Consider the following 19,166-nt stretch of genomic DNA (forward strand, 5'->3'; position numbering starts at 1 on the left):
AAACTGATTAGAAATATCAGAGGAGCCCCATGTGAACTATAACAGGGCTAAGATTGCAGAGCAGAAAAAACAGAACCCACACAGGAACTGAGAGCAAAGGGACTCCACCCCAAGTGCCCCCTTCCTCCCTGTCCAGCTTCCCTTCACTGTCACCTGGAAGCAGCCCCGCAGAAAGAAGGGGATTCAGCAGGGAAACCAATGCAATCCTTCAGTGACCAAGACAGATGAAACCCATACTGCTATCACTTGGTCAGAGACATATACTATGGTCTCCCATGTAATTATAACCAAAACTTGACATTTTGCATCAGAAACTAGAATAGAAGAAGGAAGCAAAGGAAGGTGCAGGAGAATAAGAACCTTTCCTACTCGTTCACTGATACCCATATAGCTGACAAACGGCTCAAACCCTAAATTCCATTGTTTAGAAAGGGAGAATCACTTTATTTATCTTTCTACATTGTTCAAAGATGTACCATTCTCCAAAATTTTCAAATGCAGATACAGCATTAACAGTAACATACAATATTTAAACCAAGTGAGTCACTTTGAATTCCTTGAAAAATACATTTTTCTCCCAGCAGGAAGTCTGCATTTACTATAGAGATTATGATAATAATGAGGACTCAAAAATGATTTCATTGTCATAATTAATAGTGTTTGGTGCTGTTAATACTACTAATAAAAACAGCTGACAGTTACTTAGAGATTTTCAGTTTTTGGCCGCGCTGCGTGGCTTGCAGGATCTTAGTTCCCCGACCAGGGATCGAATCCAGGCCCTCGGCAGTGAAAGTGCGGAGTCCTAACCACTGGACTGCCAGGGAATTCCCACCTAGTGTTTTTTATGAGCCACTATTCAAAATATCTTCCTGAAGGACTTCATTCAATCTATCAGGCAGGAGCTTTCATTATCTTCATTTTACAAAGGAAATGGAAGTGTAGAGAAGTTAAGTAACTTGCCCAGCGTCACACAGCTTGTCCATGCTGGAGCTAAGATAGAGCCTGGGCAGCTATGCCCCTTCAAAATCAGAGACAGAATCCTCACTCACTGATTCAACAAATACTCCTGGAAGCTTACTCTGAGCCATGCGTTGCTCTATATATTTAGGATTCTGCAACAAACAGGAGGCAAGCTTCTTGCCCTCCTGGAGCTTACGTCCTCGAGGTGGGGGGCAGAGAATAAAACAAATTAACAGTAAGAAATTAAATATCGCTGAGTTCATAGCAAAACCTAAAAGAGGAATGAGATAGTGACGGGTGGCGTTTTAAGATGGAGTGGTTTTCAGGGACAAGCAGCCTAAAAAGCGACATTGATGCAGAGATCTGATTGACAAGGAGTCAGGCACATCAGGCAAGGGCCGAGGAAGATATTCTGGGCAGCAGGAATGGTTAGTACAAAGGAGGTACAGGAGGAACAAGTCCGTCATGTCTGGAGGGACAGAAGGAGGACCAATGTATCTGGGGTTGGAGAGCAAAGGAGAAAGTGGCAGGAGGTGAGGACAGGCAAGCCGACTGGGCCAGGCGGCCTAAGGAGTTCATGAGCAGCGGAGCTGGAGGAATCCTGGGTGGTGATGAGCATCCCTGACTGAAAGGATGCATTTAGATATCTAGACAGATGTGTGGTACCTTTGGAGCTCTCAAAATAGCATTAGATTCAAACCCTGGAAGCCACCAAAATGTTCAACATAGGACAATGGTTAAAAAAACTCATGGTATAGTCATAGGATGAAATATCATATGGAATTAAAAATGAAACTTTCAGAGAATATAGGATAGCATGGGCACATCTTCATGATGGAATATTAGGAGAAAGGGGAGGATGCAAATATATTTTCTTGTTTGAGGGGCAGAGGTATATGTGTATGGGTGTGGGCGTGTATCCACTGGAACGTAAAGGAGAAGAAGTATGTCAGATTTGCTCACCACTTTATCTCCGGTACCTAGAACAGAGCGTGGCATTTACCAGGAGTTCAAAAAAATTCCACTAAGTGCATGAAGAAATAAATGAATATATATGCACACATATTTGCATAAATACAACCCAAGGAAACAAATCAAGATATGACCCATTGTTATTTATGAATTGTAATATTCTACATAATGTTTTGTAGCAGGCTTCACTTTTCAAATATTCCATGAGTCTGCAATATTTTTATGTTTGGGGGGAATCTACATTATTAAAAATAAAATAACCTTAGTTCTGATTTTTCAAGCAGTTAGCACAACTGAAAAGAGTCTAGCAGCTATATGGGTGATTGTATCAGATAGTAAGTTTTATTTTCTGGAATTGTGCTAAGGATAGAAAACAAGTTTCGCCTTGAGCCCCTCAGACAGCTCAGTGTGACTGCCTAATGTCCTGGACTGAGAAAGTTCTGGGCCCGGGCTCAGAGGGAAACAGCCTCCGAGTGATCACAGGTGAACACAGAACGGGTATGTATGGTACAGGTGTGCCAGGTATTTACCATCTCTATTCTTTAAGGTCCTACTTAAAATTATTCCCAAGAAACTTCCAGAATGGTTCCGGGTCCGTGATACCAATTAAGAAGTAATCTAAAATGTCCTTAGGATCACAGGTTTCACAGATATTTTCAAATGTACACTCAATATTGCCCAGCAACCAGACTACGCTTTCCTAGAATGTCTGCTATGTCCCTCCAAAATGACTCCTTCACACCTTTTCTTCTCTCCTTAAACTCCCCCATCCCCTGCTTCCCTCACACCAGTGATCTTGCCTCACATTTTATTGAGGAAATCAAAGCGGTCAGCCAGGAGTTCCTGCACCTTCCTACTTCAAAAAGCACAGCCAGAGTTCCTTCATCTTCTTATTTCCAAGGACACGGCCCAGGGTCTCTACTCTCACGCTTTGCTTCTTCCTGATTCTATGCACCCGGCCCCTATTTCCTATCCAAGGTCAATCTTTCCCTGCAGCTCTAGAGCCCTTACCCTCTCACCTTCTCAGGTATTCTGCTTCTGTTTTGTCCCCCTTTCACCCGTACATCAGTTTCTCTCCCTGCAGTGGATCATTTCCAGCTGCAAACATATCTAATAGGTTGGTCCTGTCTTAAAAAAACAAACAGAAATGTACAAACCTTTGTACATTGAGCCAATCAATTCACTTCCAGCCAGGCCCTCATTTCACTGCTTCCACTCTCTGCAAAAGTTCTGGAACAAAGAGTGGGTCTAAAGCTGCAACTCACCTCACCTCATACTCTCTCTTCTCCTCACATCCACGAGGCTTCCACCCTCACCCCTACCTCCGCGGACAGCAGCTCCATAATGCTACCAACACCTCTGTGCAGCACACCCTCCTCGCTCATCTGATCTTCCTACTGTCTCAGCAGCCTTCAGCACACCTAAGTGTTCCTTTCTTTCTCCTTGAGGCACTTTCTTCTGTTGGCTTCTTGGCCAGCTCCTCCTCCAAACCTGAGAGTGTGCCCAGGGCCCTGCCTTCCCTGTGGCGGACAACCTCACCCGGCGCATGGCCTTCCATGCCACGTACCTGTGATGGCTGGCACACCTGTATTCTCCAGGCTGCCCGACACACATTCCTAACTGCCTGGTTGACATGTTGTGCTCATGGGCACATAACAGGCATCTCGAACTCTTCATTTTCCCCTTCCCAAACTTTCTGTTCCAGTAAACAACACTACTGTTTATTGTGCCCAAATACTGGGCCATCCTCGCAGCCTCTCTCAAGGGGCACCACATCCAAAGTATCAGGAAGTGCTAGCGCTTGCCCTCTAACACTCCTTCAGACCCTCCGCATCCTTACAACGCAGGCAGCCCGCACCATCTTCATCTCCTGCCAGGACTGCTGCACTGAACTCCTAACCTGTCCCCCTGCCACCTACAGTCTGTTCTTGGGCAGCAGCCAGAGTGATCTTGTCACTCCTCTGCCTAAAAGCCTCCACTGGCTTCTCTCTGAGTTAGGCTCATAGGGCAATGGAGAGAAATAGAACTTAAGACAGCTTACAATTCTTTTCAAGTTTCTCAGCTCCGTGGAGAGAAATTGGTTCCAAAAATTTTAATGGCCTCCCTGTTAAGAATCTCTGGTAACCTGAATCCACAGAGAGAGTGAGATAACACTGCTTTTCTTTTAGCTAGGGTAACTGGCCCCCAAAATCAGTGTGACAAGCCCTCTGACCCAGATGCCTCTAATATCATTTCTCCAAACGAGAGAAAACAGAAAGGCAGGGTTATGCTTAGAGCTGACAAAGCAACAGTAGATACTTGATCAGCAGTTTTATTTAATATGTCCACACGGGCCAAATGAGGGATAAAAGGCAAGAAGAGCTCGGGTCATATATAAAACGGCTCTTAAAAATCTAATAGTTTGGAATACTGGAATGGTTTTAGCATGGAATGTTATGATTCACCTCTTGTATACTGTAGTGACATTATGATATGTATTTGTGTGTGTATTTATTTAATTAAAAATAACACCAGCACATGGTATAGAAATATGTAAGTACTACCAGAAGTTATAAAATGATAAATAAAGTTAGCCTAATGTTAACAGTTTCTTGTGCCCCTTGAGAATCATTTTTATCCTTTTATCAACATACATATATACCTCCTTTCCCTGTGCATAACGCTGTCACTCCATACACAATGTTCTGCAACCTGCTTTTGCACTTAATAAAATTTTTAGATGCCTCTGAGGCAGCATAACACATTCTTTTTTACAGCTACACGGTATTCTATCACATGGTTATTACCTAATGCATTTAACTAGTCCCAACTGATAGACAGTTAACAGGTTTCAGTTTTTGATTACTGAAAGCAATGATGCATACAGCCCTGTATGGGTGTGTATGGTGTGCGTGTGTGTGTGTGTGTGTGTGTGTGTGTGTGTGTGCGTCCTGCAGTGCTTTTGTGAGTCTATCTATTGGATAAATTCCCAGCAGTAAAATTGTTAGGACAAAGACATATTTTTTTTTGTTTGTTTGTTTGTTTTTTAATTTTTATTTATTTATTTTTTTTGCGGTACGCGGGCCTCTCACCGCTGTGGCGTCTCCCGCTGCGGAGCACAGGCTCCGGACGCGCAGGCCCAGCTGCCATGGCCCACGGGCCCAGCCGCTCCGCGGCATCCTCCCGGAGCAGGGCACGAAACTGTGTCCCGTGCATCGACAGGCGGACTCTCAACCACTGCGCCACCAGGGAAGCCCCGACATATGTATTTTAAGCTTGGGTGGATACAGCTAAATTGCCCTCCAAAGAGGCTGTACCAATTTACACTCTTGACACCACAGCGTCTTTGCCTCACACCTTGATTATCTAGGAGTGTAGATTTTCATCTCTTTCGAGAGAAAGATTGAGTTTTTTCTTTCATATGTATCTATATCTATATAGATCTATACAGCTATAGCTAAATAGCCATATATAGATCTATATAGATCCATCTATCTATATATATCTATAGATAGACTATATAGAGAGATTTATAGATCAAGAGAGAGAAAGAAATCATCTTTGTTTATAGCTTTTGGCCATCTGCTTTGGGGGCAGCTAATTTATTCATAAGAGATCCTGCAGATTGAGGAATTAGGCCTCTATTTATCATGCACGTTGCCAATTGTTTTCCTTAATTTGCTGTTTTTGACTTTGTTTCTGGAATTCTTTCCAAACAGGAAGGTTTGGTAGGGTTGTTTTTATTTTTTGGTAGTCAAATTTATCAATCTTTTTCTTTATGACTTCTGGGTTTTGTGCCCTACTTAGAGTGGCTTTCCACACTCCAAGACTACAAATATATTTACTGTGAAAACTTTTAAAAACAAAAATTTCAGGAAAGTGAAAACAATGGTCTGGGAACGCAAGCTTCTTCTAATAGGAACACTAGCCAAAATTTATGTAAAATATGCTTTATGCAACACGTGACCTCAGGTTAGATATCCATAGGTATTATTATCATGGCAGGTACAAGGGAACACTACTTAGCTGCACAATCTGAAGGTCTCCAAACCCTGAAATGCTCAGAAATTCACACACATTTGCACACATTCCCTGAGTATGTTCATGGCTAGATTTTCATGATACTGGAGAGATGGATAAGGACAGGACACCTACAAAAGATACATGTTTAAGATGGTCACTAGAGAGACTGTCTAAAGATGTGCAATGCAGAGGAAGACCGTCAGCCAAGTGTCGGACTTTTAAAAGAATAAAAATGCAGGTTGTTTTCTTCGATCTTCTCTTATTAATGCCCTATTTTGTTAGGAACAATCCAGAAAGGATAGTTCTATATAGAGGAGGACTGAAAATAAATCCATCAACAAAAATACCATCACTGATAGAGTGGAGGTGAGACTCAGCCCAGCTGCACATTGCCTAAAACAAGAGTGTGTGTATGCATGTGTATATCGAGTGTGGGCATGTGCGCGTCTTTTCTGGCTACAGGGAGAGTTCAGCTGAGGTAGATGAAAGGACTTGTAAAAGCTAGCGCAGCACTGCTTGCCAGTTTCTTTATGGTACTCTAATACCTCCTAGCAAATTTAATAGAGACAGCTATTTTTTTAATATATTTTTTTAATATATTTTTATTGTGTATGTAAAAAGTGAAAGAGTTAGCATATGCTGACCCATATTTTTCAGTCAAACACAAAGTAATTTTTAAAATATCAACCAGCAGGGGCTTCCCTGGTGGCGCAGTGGTTGAGAGTCCGCCTGCCGATGCAGGGGACGCGGGTTCGTGCCCCGGTCCGGGAAGATCCCACATGCCGCGGAGCGGATGGGCCCGTGAGCCATGGCCGCTGAGCCTGCGCGTCCGGAGCCTGTGCTCCGCAAGGGGAGAGGCCACAACAGTGAGAGGCCCGTGTACCGCAAAAAAAAAAAAAAGAAAAAAGGAAAAAATATATCAACCAGCAACAAGTGAAGTTTACAGATCCAAACTACCTTGATTATAGTATAATTCCCAATTCTATACCCTGTGGCTACAGTCAAATCATAAATACTTACTTAAACTGCAGGTGCCTGGACCCTATTCCTAGATACCATTATTCAGCTTCTCTTTAAAGGCTCAGACATCAGCATTTTAAAAATTCTACCAACGATTCAGGTTTGGGGACCACTGTCCTCTGGAAAATGTAAACCAATCTCTTGTAGTGAATTCCATCGTATAGTATTGCCTTGTGCACTGGCTTTCACATCTCTCCATTCACCGTGCTGGGTATATGAAGGGCACAAGCTCCATTGTCCCCAGTGATGCCAAGTCATGCCATGGTGTTAGTACTTGACTTTCCAGATGCTGACAAACTCCACCCTGCCCAACACCTAACATTCTTTCAAGGGGTAGCTTAGCGCTGCAGAAATTTTGTTCATGAACCCACGGCAAATAAAAAAGAGAATTGACTTCATTTAGTGAAGACCTAGATTTTTAACAAAAAGCAGTGCCTTTCTAATTCTGAGATGAAACAAAAGGCAAGGTGTACTCTTTCTGCCCATCAAGCAGGTGAATAATTTCAGCAGGATAAATAGGAACTACAAAACCCAAATGAAACCATGGTCTCTAAAGGTCAAATTAACATGAATTCATGCTGACTAAAGTAAGAAGATCAATGCTAAGGCAGACAAAAATGTCTCAGCTCATCATGTAGCCACTGAAAAGTGAGTATGGATCATAATTCCCATTAAGTGGAAAAGAAGGTACCAAAAGACACTTCAGCCAACGCCAGCGGCATATTCTTATGGAGTCCATCACTGTGTTTAGGCTCGAAATGTTACTGGGTAAAATGTTCAGGAGTTTGTAAGCCTCTCTTAATGTAATTTTCGACAAGAAGAATTTGTGGTGGTTACAGTACCCACAATTTAATTTTAGCCAGATGCTTTTCCCAATTTTTAAATTTATTTTTAGCCTACCACATGGCTTCAGTGGAAACTGAAAATGAGAGCTAGACACAGTTTTCATCACATATGCAAGTGAAAATAGTAACACTTGGTGTATTTTGTGCAGATTATTTTTTAGGAGAGCGGTAAAATGCACTGTGAAAACTACGTAGTTTAAATATGCTAATGTTACTACCCAAAGTATCTATAAGCCAGCAAGAAAGATCAAGATAAGCAACACAGTCAGCTATAGTAATCTAAATATACTGCAGCATTTTGTTTAGCAGCTTTTATCTGGAAGACTTTAAAGTGTTTTGGTTTTTTTTTTCCTAGAATCAGCTGTCAGTGAAACAGCGTTAAGTGGCAAACATTTTTTAAACTATATTTTTATGAATTGTCATAATAACTGACCAAAACTAGAAAATGCTTAAACACTCTCTCTCTTTCACACACAGACACACCCTCTGACTTCAAAGGGAAGTAACGGGCTGTCTCTAGTTTTATCTCCTTTGTTTGTTGTCTGAATTTGTTCAGATGGCCTTAGGTGGATCTGTGGACAGGTAGGTAAAAACCGATCAGTACAGCTGAGTTATCCCATCTGTAATATGAGAATTGCTGAGATGACCCCCAAACTCAAACTTTAAGATCAATTTACTTGCACGTAACCTGGAACAAAAATTGCCCTTTCTGTAATGGGAAATAGAAGGAGGGGCATTCCTGCCAGTCCAGAATATGAGAACCGTCCAAAGATCTTTTGTTTCACACAAAAGTCACCGTGAAAAATTAACATCCCATAATCCCTTTAACAAACTGCAGATCAAAGACTTTACTAGAAAGCTACAAACAAAGATCAACTTACTGGAGATGTGGTTAATCGAAGGATAGTGCCATTTTTTATTTCATTGCGATTCTGGAAAAGAAAAAAAAAATCTTTGTAACTCTTCGAGTGGACGCTTGGGAAGGAAGAGAACAAAGGTAAATATAATCTAGCAGAGACTCTATATAATAAGCATTCATATGATTCAGTTTATTCTCACTTGAGTAATTTTTAGTTATTTCACAAAGAACTTTAAACTGGGTCCCAGATGTATTAACTTTATATTTTTCCCTTCAATTCTTTTTGTTTAATTTAATTTTAATTTTATTTTGGAGTATAGCTGATTTACAATGTTGTGTTAGTTTCGGGTGCACAGCAAAGTGATTCAGTTATACATATACATATACCCAGTCTTTTTCAGATTCTTTTCCCATATAGGTTATTACAGAATAGTGAGTAGAGTTCCCTGTGCTATACAGTAGGTCCTTGTTGATTATCTATTTTATATATAGTAGCGTGTATATGTTAATCCCATACTGTTAACTCATCCCTCCCCCCCTCCCCGACCTTTCCCCTTTGGGAACCATAAGTTTGTTTTCAAAGTCCGTGAGTCTATTTCTGTTCTGTTTCTTTATACCAAGTCATGGACAGCATTCAGTACAGAGGAAGTGAATATCAACCCAGAAAACAGGAATATGGGGCCCAAGGACAGCAATTAAAAAAAGCAATTTAAAAAGGCTATTAAGGGACTATGACCCAGCAATACCATTCCTACATATATACCCAAGAGAACCGAAACTGTATGTCCACATAAAAACGTGTACATGAATGTTCATAGAAACGTTATTCATAATAGCCAAAAGTGTAAACAACCTGAATGTCCATCAGCAGATGACTAGATACACAAAATGTGGTAAATCCATACAATGGAATCTTATTAGGCCATAAAAAGAAATGAAGTATCGATACACACTACCACATGGATGAATCTTGAAAACATCGAGTGAAAGAATCTAGAGGCAAAGGCCACATATTTTATGATTCCATTTATCAGAAGAGGCAAATCCATAGAAACAAATCAGATTAATGGTTTCCAAGGGCTGGCAGAGAAGGATCTGGGAGTGAGTGCTAATGGGTTCAGGGGTTTTGGGGGGTGATTAAATGCTCTAAAATTGATTATGGTGATGATTTCAAAAATCTGTGAATATAGTAAAATCCAATGAATTGAACGCTTTATAAGGTGAGTTTTTTGGTACATGAATTATATCTCAATAAAGCTGCTCTTTTTTAAAGGAAAGGTTAGAAAGGAACCTGGTTTCTTAACATTTGCTGGTCCCTACTGCATTTTGCGTTGAAGTTAAGAACAAACAGCATAAATGAGCGAGCAGATCCCAAATCGGTCCACCTCCACTTGGCAAGTGTATTTGAGGTGTCTTGAAACTTTCACTTAGCATCTTTGGCATTGAAGGGAGAATTTCACTGGTAGTTTTCTTTTCGGCCACCAGAGTACGCACCATGCTCAGCTTTCAGAAGTTGGCCTTCTGGGAGTCACAACAGCACATCCCTCACCCTGGAGCACTGAGGCCAGGAGGTTAATAAAGTGCCTTGTGGGCCCTTCTCCTGTACCGTTTCAGACAAGTCCCAAGCTAGAATTTGCTCAGGATGCAGCAGGCACGCTGAATTGTTGGGAAATTTCTCAGGATGAGCTGCCAAAAACACATAGAACACTCACTCTCTCCCTCAGCCAATTCTGACTACTTATTGGAAAATGAATTTTGTAAAAGAATTATCTGAAAGCGAACAGGCTTCAGGCCAATACTCTCTCCCAAAGAAAACCTAATCTGAACGTTTTATACTGAGTTCAGGCCTGAAAACTACATACTGACGGATCCAAACCTTCCTCGGGCAATTTCAGCGCAATCTAGAGCATCCCCAGCCAGACACCCTGGGCCACCTCTTGAGAGAGCAAGGTCCTCATTACCCGAAGTGTGCAGGCAAGGGCTGAATAGCCACCTGGCAGCCAGGCTCAGGTATGAGATGGTGAAATGAATTTCAGTCTTTTAAAAAAAAACTCCTTTCAACTCTAAAATTCTATGCCTCTGTGAGAATTGGAGAGGAAGACCACAAATAGTAATTATAGAATTAAGGAAGCCGGACACATAGCATACCTCTTTCCTGTCAGGTTCTAAATGAAAGAGAGTCAGAAGATGAAAGGCTAAAATACCTCCTTTATTAGTGATTGTGGAACACAAGGCTGAGAGTGAGAACCAGCAGACAGATAACTAAACCCTCAGGTTAACATACCCGTTGAGGTAAGACCAAAGGCAAGTTCCTTCCCAAGAGGAAAAGGGGGCCCAGTTTATTCTTCCCAAATAATGAATCAAGTAGGGAAAGAGGGTATGAAGAAACCAGGAGGGTTTAGCAATAATCTCTCCTCATGAAAATTAGGAGTGACGATGAAGCATTCCTAATAAAAGCAATAAACTAACATTTATTGAAAGGCACTGGGGTGAGGGTTTTTGGGTTTTGTTGGAATACTTATTTAACCATCATAGTAACTTGATGCTCATTTTAAAGATAAGAAACCAAAGCTACCAAGAGGATAAATTATTTGCCCAACATCATGGAGGGGGAAGGGCGGACTCACACTCATCAGGGTGGGGAGCATATCTGACACCAGATGCTGTGCTCTCTCTGGAAAAGGTAAGAAGATCTAGATCTTGCCTTTATCTTCAAGGGGGGAGCTCATCACCTGGTCAACATATATGAGAGCAAAGAAGTAAGAACGGTATTAACAAATGCTCTGCAGATTTCCAGGTGTTCCCTGGGATGCCCTGGGCACGGGGCACCGGGTGGGAGTATGGCTGGGGTGACCTCAAGCAGTTGACTTCCAGGCCCCCATGTTGGCTCCTGCAACGTTGACTCCTGACTTTCTGGGACCCAAGTAGGAGTTCTTTGAAGAAAGGGTCTTGAGGATTGTTTAAAACAAAAGCAGTGTTAAAACCACTGACAGGCAGGGCTGGGTTCAAACGACCTCCGTGTGCTCAGTGCGAGCTTGTGTGCTCAGTGCGAGCTACTTAACCACTCTGATCTAAGTTTTCTCTTCCCTAATATGGGAAGAACAAGTCATCGCTTAGAGGATGTAGTAAGAACCAGACATGACAGATGATCTGTGCCTGGCCTAGAACTGGTTCAAAAATGAGAGCGATCTGGACTATTACACCAAGAGCAGCACGCCTCCCTTCCCAGTTGGCAGTCCATTTGCCCTCTGTCTCTTCCTTTTCCCTGAAAAGATGTTTCTTAATCAGCATTTTGTATTTTGGAATAAAAAAGATAAGTAGAAGGGCCACTATTATATGCATTAAAAACGTTAAGGTCCCGACAGAAAGGTAGATAAACTGAAAGAAATAGGCAATGGTAGACATCTGCTTCAGAGACTATTCTATCAGGAAGATCACCTGGATTGCACCTCATCTGCCACAGACTGATGACACCCTTTGCTCTCCAAGGCTGTCTAACTTGTGATGTAGACAAAGGAAAAGGCTTGGACTTACTCTTAATTTCATAAGTTCCATCCAGACACCGCAGCATCATTTACGAGTTGGATTTCCAGATAGGACAGTCTCAGTTGGACCCACATTTCACTTCTCACCTGGGGAATCTGCTACAAGTGACACAGCTGCCCTTTGTGTCAGTTTGTTCAGGTGTAAAATAAGGAGAGCACCTGTCTCCTAAGGCTGTTCTGAGGATTAACTGAAACGATCCATTTAAAGTGCTTAGAGCAGAGAATGGCAAACACCTTGCAAACACCCACGAAAAAAAGTTAGCTGTGTATCATTAGTGCAAAAATAGCATCTAAAAGGCACAGTGCTGCATAGGCTTATTTGTTTTTAGCTAGTCTCTCTCTATATGTAATCCAATCAGTAAAAAGAATAGTGCCATCTATGTTATCCTGAGTCTAAGACTTTAGGACGTCAGCAGCACATATCCAGCAGAATAACCGTTAGCAACTGTACGCCTCTTCTATCAGCAGACCAGCATGGCTGAGGAGGGAGGTCTGGCACACAGCGGGCTCCGCATCAAAGGCTGGGGAGCTGCCACTCACTCTTTTATCATAGTCTCAGGCCTCTAGGTCTGTTTCAGAGGGGCCTTCTTTGATGCAGTCCTCCAAGCATTCAATAAGGGCTGTGTGTGTGTGTATGGGTGTGTGTGTGATTGTACTTCCTTATCCTGTCCATTGGCTGCCGCCCTCTACCCGCTGACCATCACCTCTCGTTGAACCTGACCGATACACCTCTACCTGCCGAGGCGCTGCCACAGCTTGGCCTGGTACTGTTCTCCCTTAGTGAGGTGACTAATACACTGGCCAGCTTTGCCTCATCAACAGGTTATGCCACTGACCTTTGGGAAGCAGCTTTCAACAAGACCTATCCATCAGCATTCAACAGAGTCAAGGTCACGTCTCTCGGGCCAGACAAGGAACACCACTAAATGACATATAAAAGCACATGGGGAAGGAAAAAAAAAATAAAAGTGAACTCCCTCCCTTCAAATGGAGAGGGGGATTCTGCAATAATGAAGAATGTATCCATCAACTCACAGAGCCAAAAAACTGTCCCATGCCCCTCTCTAGGAAATCAGCCTTTAATCTCCGATTCTCATGGGATCTTCACACCATTGGCTCTAGAATCACCATGAGTATTAAAATGCAGATTTCCGGGACTCCCCAGCTCGCCAAGCCCACACTCAGGGACCTGGGACTCTATATTTTCACTCTGCTCCCAAGTAATTCTGATGAACAATGAAGTTTAGAATCATCCCAGTCTAATTCATAAGACTATGCATCACATTTAGAGTAAGTATTCTGAAATTCGAGGTAATAAAGTGAGGCAAACGAGACTAATGCCAGCTCCTCAAAACTGAGGAGGAGAAAGCAGCAGAGAGAACATTTCTGCGGGGTAACGTCCTAACGGCGCACAATGCGCGGGAAGAATGACAAGGGGCCCGGTGAAAGCCTGCTAAAGCCCCACTGTCCCAGTTACTCCTAAGCCAGCAGTGGCAGACTGTGCTAGCCCCTGACATTCACAGGCGTCTCGAGAGGATGGCTTTGTGTTTCTTCACAGAATCAGCTCAGTGACTCGGCTTCTGTGTGGACTGGATAATAAGATCCTGCAGAAAAACGTCACTGTTGTCATATTTTTCCCTCTGAAATTTATCTCAGTATGCCAACTTTCTATGTAGCCAGACAAATTAGGAATCATTCCCTGGTCAAAAATTCCAAATTCTACCCCTCTTCCTGCTATTGAGCAAGGAAAGCAGGAGGTCGGAGGGGGAGGCGGCGGGGGAGGGGGCACTTACAACCCCACAAGCCCCGGAAGCTCCAGGATCTTTTCTTGGGCTCCTTCTTCCCCTCCTTGCTCTGTCTTTGTCTATCACTGTCTCTCTCTCCTGATGTGATGAGGCCCTTACTTTGGATATATTACTAGGAAATAAGGCTGTTCTTCGCATCCATTGCTCAATCATCACAAAGACTGATTTTGCATGTAGACCTGATCCTTTCCCTCCTTTATGTGTCTATTTGCATGATCTTCAGATCTCTGGGCTGAAGGAAATAAGTGAGGACCGCATATGACATGCCGGTTGCTAGGTTACAGAGCAATGCCTCTAGACGGAGGACTACAGGTCTAACATTTGAGGAGGAAGATAGAAATACCCTAAAATAAATCTGAACCCGCAAAAGCCAGGAAAAAAAGGCTGAGAGGTGAGGTGGGGAAAAAGGATAAGGAAGAAAGGGTGGCAAACTATTCTAAATGTACATTTTCCGTAACTAATATTTCAGCCTTCCCCCGGGGTCCTTCCCATCAGGGATCACGTTCCTGCCCCCCCCCACTCCTCAGCCCCATATGGCGTTAGTAGCTCATCATCACCCGTGGATTTGAAGGATCTTGCTTTGACTTCTGTTCCACTCTTTCTTCAAGCCTCTAGCTAGGTTCTATTCTCAGTTATTGTGTTTCTTTAATCACTTTACTTTTCACAGCACCCATGTACCATTTACACAATTCCCCAAACCAAGAGCAGACAGACAAGACAGGTGTTAAGTAAGATTCTGTTAACTACTTATTTGTGCTGTGTAAACACAGACCGGACCACTTGGCTCTCTTTCTACCTGTAATAAGACCTGGGTGGAAGAAGTGGAGCGAAGCGGTCAGACAGCCTGCAGGAGCCCAGGGAGTCTACGGGGTGTGGTGAGCCCAAGGGGAGGAACAGCAGGAGAATGCCTGCCTCCCTTGGCATTTTAATCAACTACTTGTAGGAGACAGAGAAAAAGAACAGTGTTTTTCTGGAGAAGAACATGCTTATCTTAAAGCAACAGGCACTATTAGATGTTCACTGCTGCTTAAAAAGAGGCACCCTTTTAGAAAGTCAGGGAAGATGCTTGTTTCCTCAGCCACTTTCATATGGCAGGAGTGAGCACACACCTGCCTCTACCTGGTGTCCAGGCCCCAGGACCAAAAGCTCAGGGTAGAACCCAATCCACGTCTGTGTCCCTCTAACACCCTAGGATAAGAATTGACTGAGTCCAATCTGGTAAAAAGTAATAGGACTTCCCTGGCAGTCCAGTGGTTAAGACTCCATGCTTCCACTGCCGGGGGTGTGGGTTCAATCCTTGGTTGGGGAACTAAGATCCCACATGCCATGTGGTGTGGCACAAAAAAAAAAAAAAAAAGTAATGGCAGGTCACTATTTAGATGGAATCCACCTTGCAGTCAGAGTAGCCACTCCCTTGAGCACAGAAGGTGATGGGGATCTTTCTGGCAATACAGACGGTGGGATAAGCACCAGCAGAGACATAGTATGAGTGTCAAAGGATGCGGACGTGTATTCATAGACTCTCTTTCACTACAGGTGCTGTGCTGGGAGAACAACAAGGTGGTGAGGACAATTGACCAGCAGGGGTCTGGGAGCCTGGAAAGCGCAGTGAACTGGAAGGAAGGAAGCTCCAGGTTGAGCCTGGACCAACTGACTTCCAATGTGACCTTGGGCAAGTCCATTGGCTTTAGTTTCCTCATCAAAAGAATGGAAGCAAGGGGCCCAGCACCCAAGGTCAATTCTCTTCACTTCTCTTTTATTCTCAATACAATGAACAAAGAGGAAACATTTAAGGCTTTTGAGCATTATGACCAAGGGGATGTTTCAGAGAGATAAATCTGTCAGCGGCAGCGAATTAGAATGGAAAGGGAGTAAATTAAGGAGGTTGGGCAAGGTGGTGGAGGGTTCCAACAACACACAGCTGCCTCCATCACTGCAGGGCTTGGCACTTACTAAGTTAGACCCCAGGCTCCAACCATAGGACTCCTGGCTCGGAGCACCTCCAGTCTCCAAGTTCACAATCCAATAGATAAACCCAAGAACCGAAAAGCTAGTGAGTAATAAGTTCTATGACAAAAATATGTGCCTTTCCTCCCACACATAACTTGAAGGACAGTAAATAGAGACACATTTTTCATGGGTTATTTTGTAATGTTTAATAAAAGCCTTAAAAATCAAAATCAAATTTTATGAATTTTTCCTTTGGAAACATCAGAGAGGCAGACATTTTACAAAAGATGTCCACTGAAACATTGTTTATAACAGAGAAATACAACTAAAAGCAAGTCCAAGTGTTTCAGTTATTCATTTATTGTCTCTCAACCCTAAATCCAACGTTCTTGGCCTCACTTTGTATATTGGAGATGGACCCTGCAAGCATTTCCCGTTTGCCATCGTAGGAGAATGTTAAGCTTCACCAAAAGAGAGCATTGGAATAATCCTGCCTGGTCATAGAAAGGCAGTTCTCTTTTGAGCCACCATTTTAGTAGTAGTAGTAAGTGTAGAAGTCCACAGGTCTGATCCACCCTCAGGCCCTACTCCTACCAGAAGCCACTTGCAAGCAGCTCTGCTTACTCAACCTTCCAGCAAGACACACTCCCATAGTTCAGCACAGGCCTGCATCCGTCATCACTGTGGTGATGCCTCTGTGGTAGCCATGCTCTCTTTGAAGAGCCCTGGGGAATGGGGCCGTGCCCCCTGGGGGGGTCTTTAGTTCTTAAATTGTCCTCTCCTCCTCAGACTAGAGGCCACAGCTACTTTGCTACAACTGCTCCTTCTGGGGACCCACCAGAGTCCTTTGCTACCCCTTTGCTCGCAGTTAACAGATTCCACTAGTTACTGATTTTTAAATTAAATTTCCCCGGTTCAAATAATGATATTTGAACTGTATCCTGACTGAACCCTGACTGACATACCAGATCTTCCAAATGTCACTTAATATGAAGGAAAATTTAAATAAAAATGGTAAAGCAGGCCAATGATACATGATATAGCCATTAAAGTGTTGGTATGAAAGAGTGTTTAATAATATGAGAACATGTCACACTGTATTGTGAAGTATGTGAAAGGAAAATAAAAATGGAGTCCGTATTGTGAAGAGAGCTCTCTAAAATGAAGCTGGGGACCTTTAAGGAAGTGTGACCTATGCACATGTCACACTGGATGGAATCTGACCTTTTGACCTGATGAAGGGATCCAGAACACCTGCCAGAAATTCAAGATACTTATCGGACACTTATCCTAAAATAACTTGTGATGGTCTATCGACTTATTGGACCCCTTTCCTAAAACAGCTTGTGGTTCCTTAAGGACAAATATTTTCTGATTCACGTCAGAGTCAACCACAGTTCTCACCCCAGGCAACCTTTAACAACCCTGTGCCTTTTTGTCTTTATACGCCCCTGACTCTTTCTCTTCCAGAGTTACCCCAACCTGTGTCTTCCGAATTGCAATTCTTAAGACCCCCAATAAACTCTTTTCTTATTTGCAGCCTCCTGCATTATTTTTTTAGTTAGCAAGTGAAAAATGTAGGCTGCAAAACAGTATTGCAGTATGAGTTCAAATTGATGGAGTATGTGTGTAGATACTGATAAAATCCTGGTGCCCAGGTAGATAATCAGGTGAACAATGCTCTCCACTTGCAACACGCGAAAAAACAAAAGAAATTAAGAAAAATGCCTGATACTGTATTTGCCCAACCCAGCTAACGAACATTGGCTATGTTTCTAGGGAAGAAAGCAACCTCCCTGGTTTTGGACAGAAGGACTTGCACAAGCTGGGGTGAACCACGTCGACCAGGCCTTGCCCTACAGTCCCATTTTTCTATTCATTTGAGATAGAGACTTGATTGCCAGGCCCTCCTGCTATCAATTTTAAACTACCCCTCAATCAAATGACATGTGCAAATGTTTAAACCTGGGTTGTGATGGGCAAATTAGAGCCTGTGGTCTTAGAAATCCACAAAGTTCTGGAGAAGAGAGATGCACTTACAGGAAAGAAGCTCATGCTTGCAAAAAAGAAAGATTTTAAAGGGCCATTCCAGTGGCATTGGCAGGGATCACTAAGGTTGCTGCTACAGCTGGGAAAATACCAACTCCATGGTCTATTCTAGGCAAAGCCGATGCAAACGACAGACTAAGGAGTGAGAACGAGACATAAACCTTTAGAGTGGAGGAGAGCTACGGAGCAAAGTGGGATGGAAACACAAGAGAAGGAAGAGTGACCGAGTTTGCTGGCTGCTTGCTGGCTGGCTTCAAAGAGACAGTGTGGTGTCACCTGTCATCCTGAACATCACCTGCTGTGATGTGAGCCTCCCCCACACTGGCATCAGATGGGCCTGAGTCAAACCTTGGCATCATCACAGACAGCTTTGTCACCTGGGCATTTGGCACAGAGCCTGGCATATAGCAGGTGCTCAGTGAACATTCGGTAAATTAATACATGGGCTTGACAGCACCTCCGAGCCTCCCTCACTGCTGCATGAAGACCGTCACACCTAGGCCATATGGTGCTGTCATGGGCATTAAATTAGACAGTCCTAATAAAGACCCTGCCTGGCACACGGGAAGGACTCAAAACATCATCCATAAAGAAGAGGCAGCTGGGCTCCCCTGGTGGCGCAGTGGTTGAGAGTCCGCCTGCCGATGCAGGGGACACGGGTTCGTGCCCTGGTCCGGGACGATCCCACGTGCCGCGGAGCGGCTAGACCCGTGAGCCATGGCCGCTGAGCCTGCGCGTCCGGAGCCTGTGCTCCGCAACGGGAGAGGCCACAGCAGTGAGAGGCCCGCGTACCACAAAAAATAAATAAATAAATAAAAAGAAGAGGCAGCTTAAGTACTGGGTAATGAAAACATGAAAAATCTGCCAGATCAAGAAGGGAGAAGGCAGAGGAAATACAGGTCAAGCCATTCTGCTCCCTGCCCGGAACACTGCAGGGCAGGGATTCTTTTTCCTTTCTTTCTGCCCCCTGGTCATGGATGTTTTGGCCGTCTGGTGAAGCCTATGGGTCACTTCTATAAATAACGTTTTCAAATGCATAAAATAAAACACATGAGCTTGCAAAGAAACCAACAGTTACCCAGTTTTTAAAATTGTACCATAGTAATATATATGCTTCTTTATCAGTACAGGTATCAGCAAACTTTTTCCAGAAAGAGTC

The 19,166-nt window shown here is 43.3% G+C and overlaps 1 protein-coding gene across 8 annotated transcripts in view; it reads right to left on the bottom strand.

The window, feature by feature from the left end:
• The window catches only part of ELMO1 (engulfment and cell motility 1), a 550,854-nt gene that overhangs the window by 382,610 nt on the left and 149,078 nt on the right, over positions 1-19,166 (bottom strand). For 7 of the 8 annotated variants that reach the window (XM_073809835.1, XM_073809833.1, XM_033863159.2 and 4 more), the window contains one exon: positions 8,681-8,731. In XM_073809835.1, the coding sequence (XP_073665936.1) occupies positions 8,681-8,731 (51 nt within the window). Of the gene's footprint in view, positions 1-8,680; positions 8,732-11,285; positions 11,322-19,166 lie in introns of those variants that run through there. The other variant, XM_073809836.1, reaches the window with a different exon arrangement.

The sequence above is a fragment of the Tursiops truncatus genome, chromosome 9 (assembly GCF_011762595.2).
Source record: "Tursiops truncatus isolate mTurTru1 chromosome 9, mTurTru1.mat.Y, whole genome shotgun sequence".
In the NCBI taxonomy this organism is placed as follows: Eukaryota; Metazoa; Chordata; class Mammalia; order Artiodactyla; family Delphinidae; genus Tursiops; species Tursiops truncatus.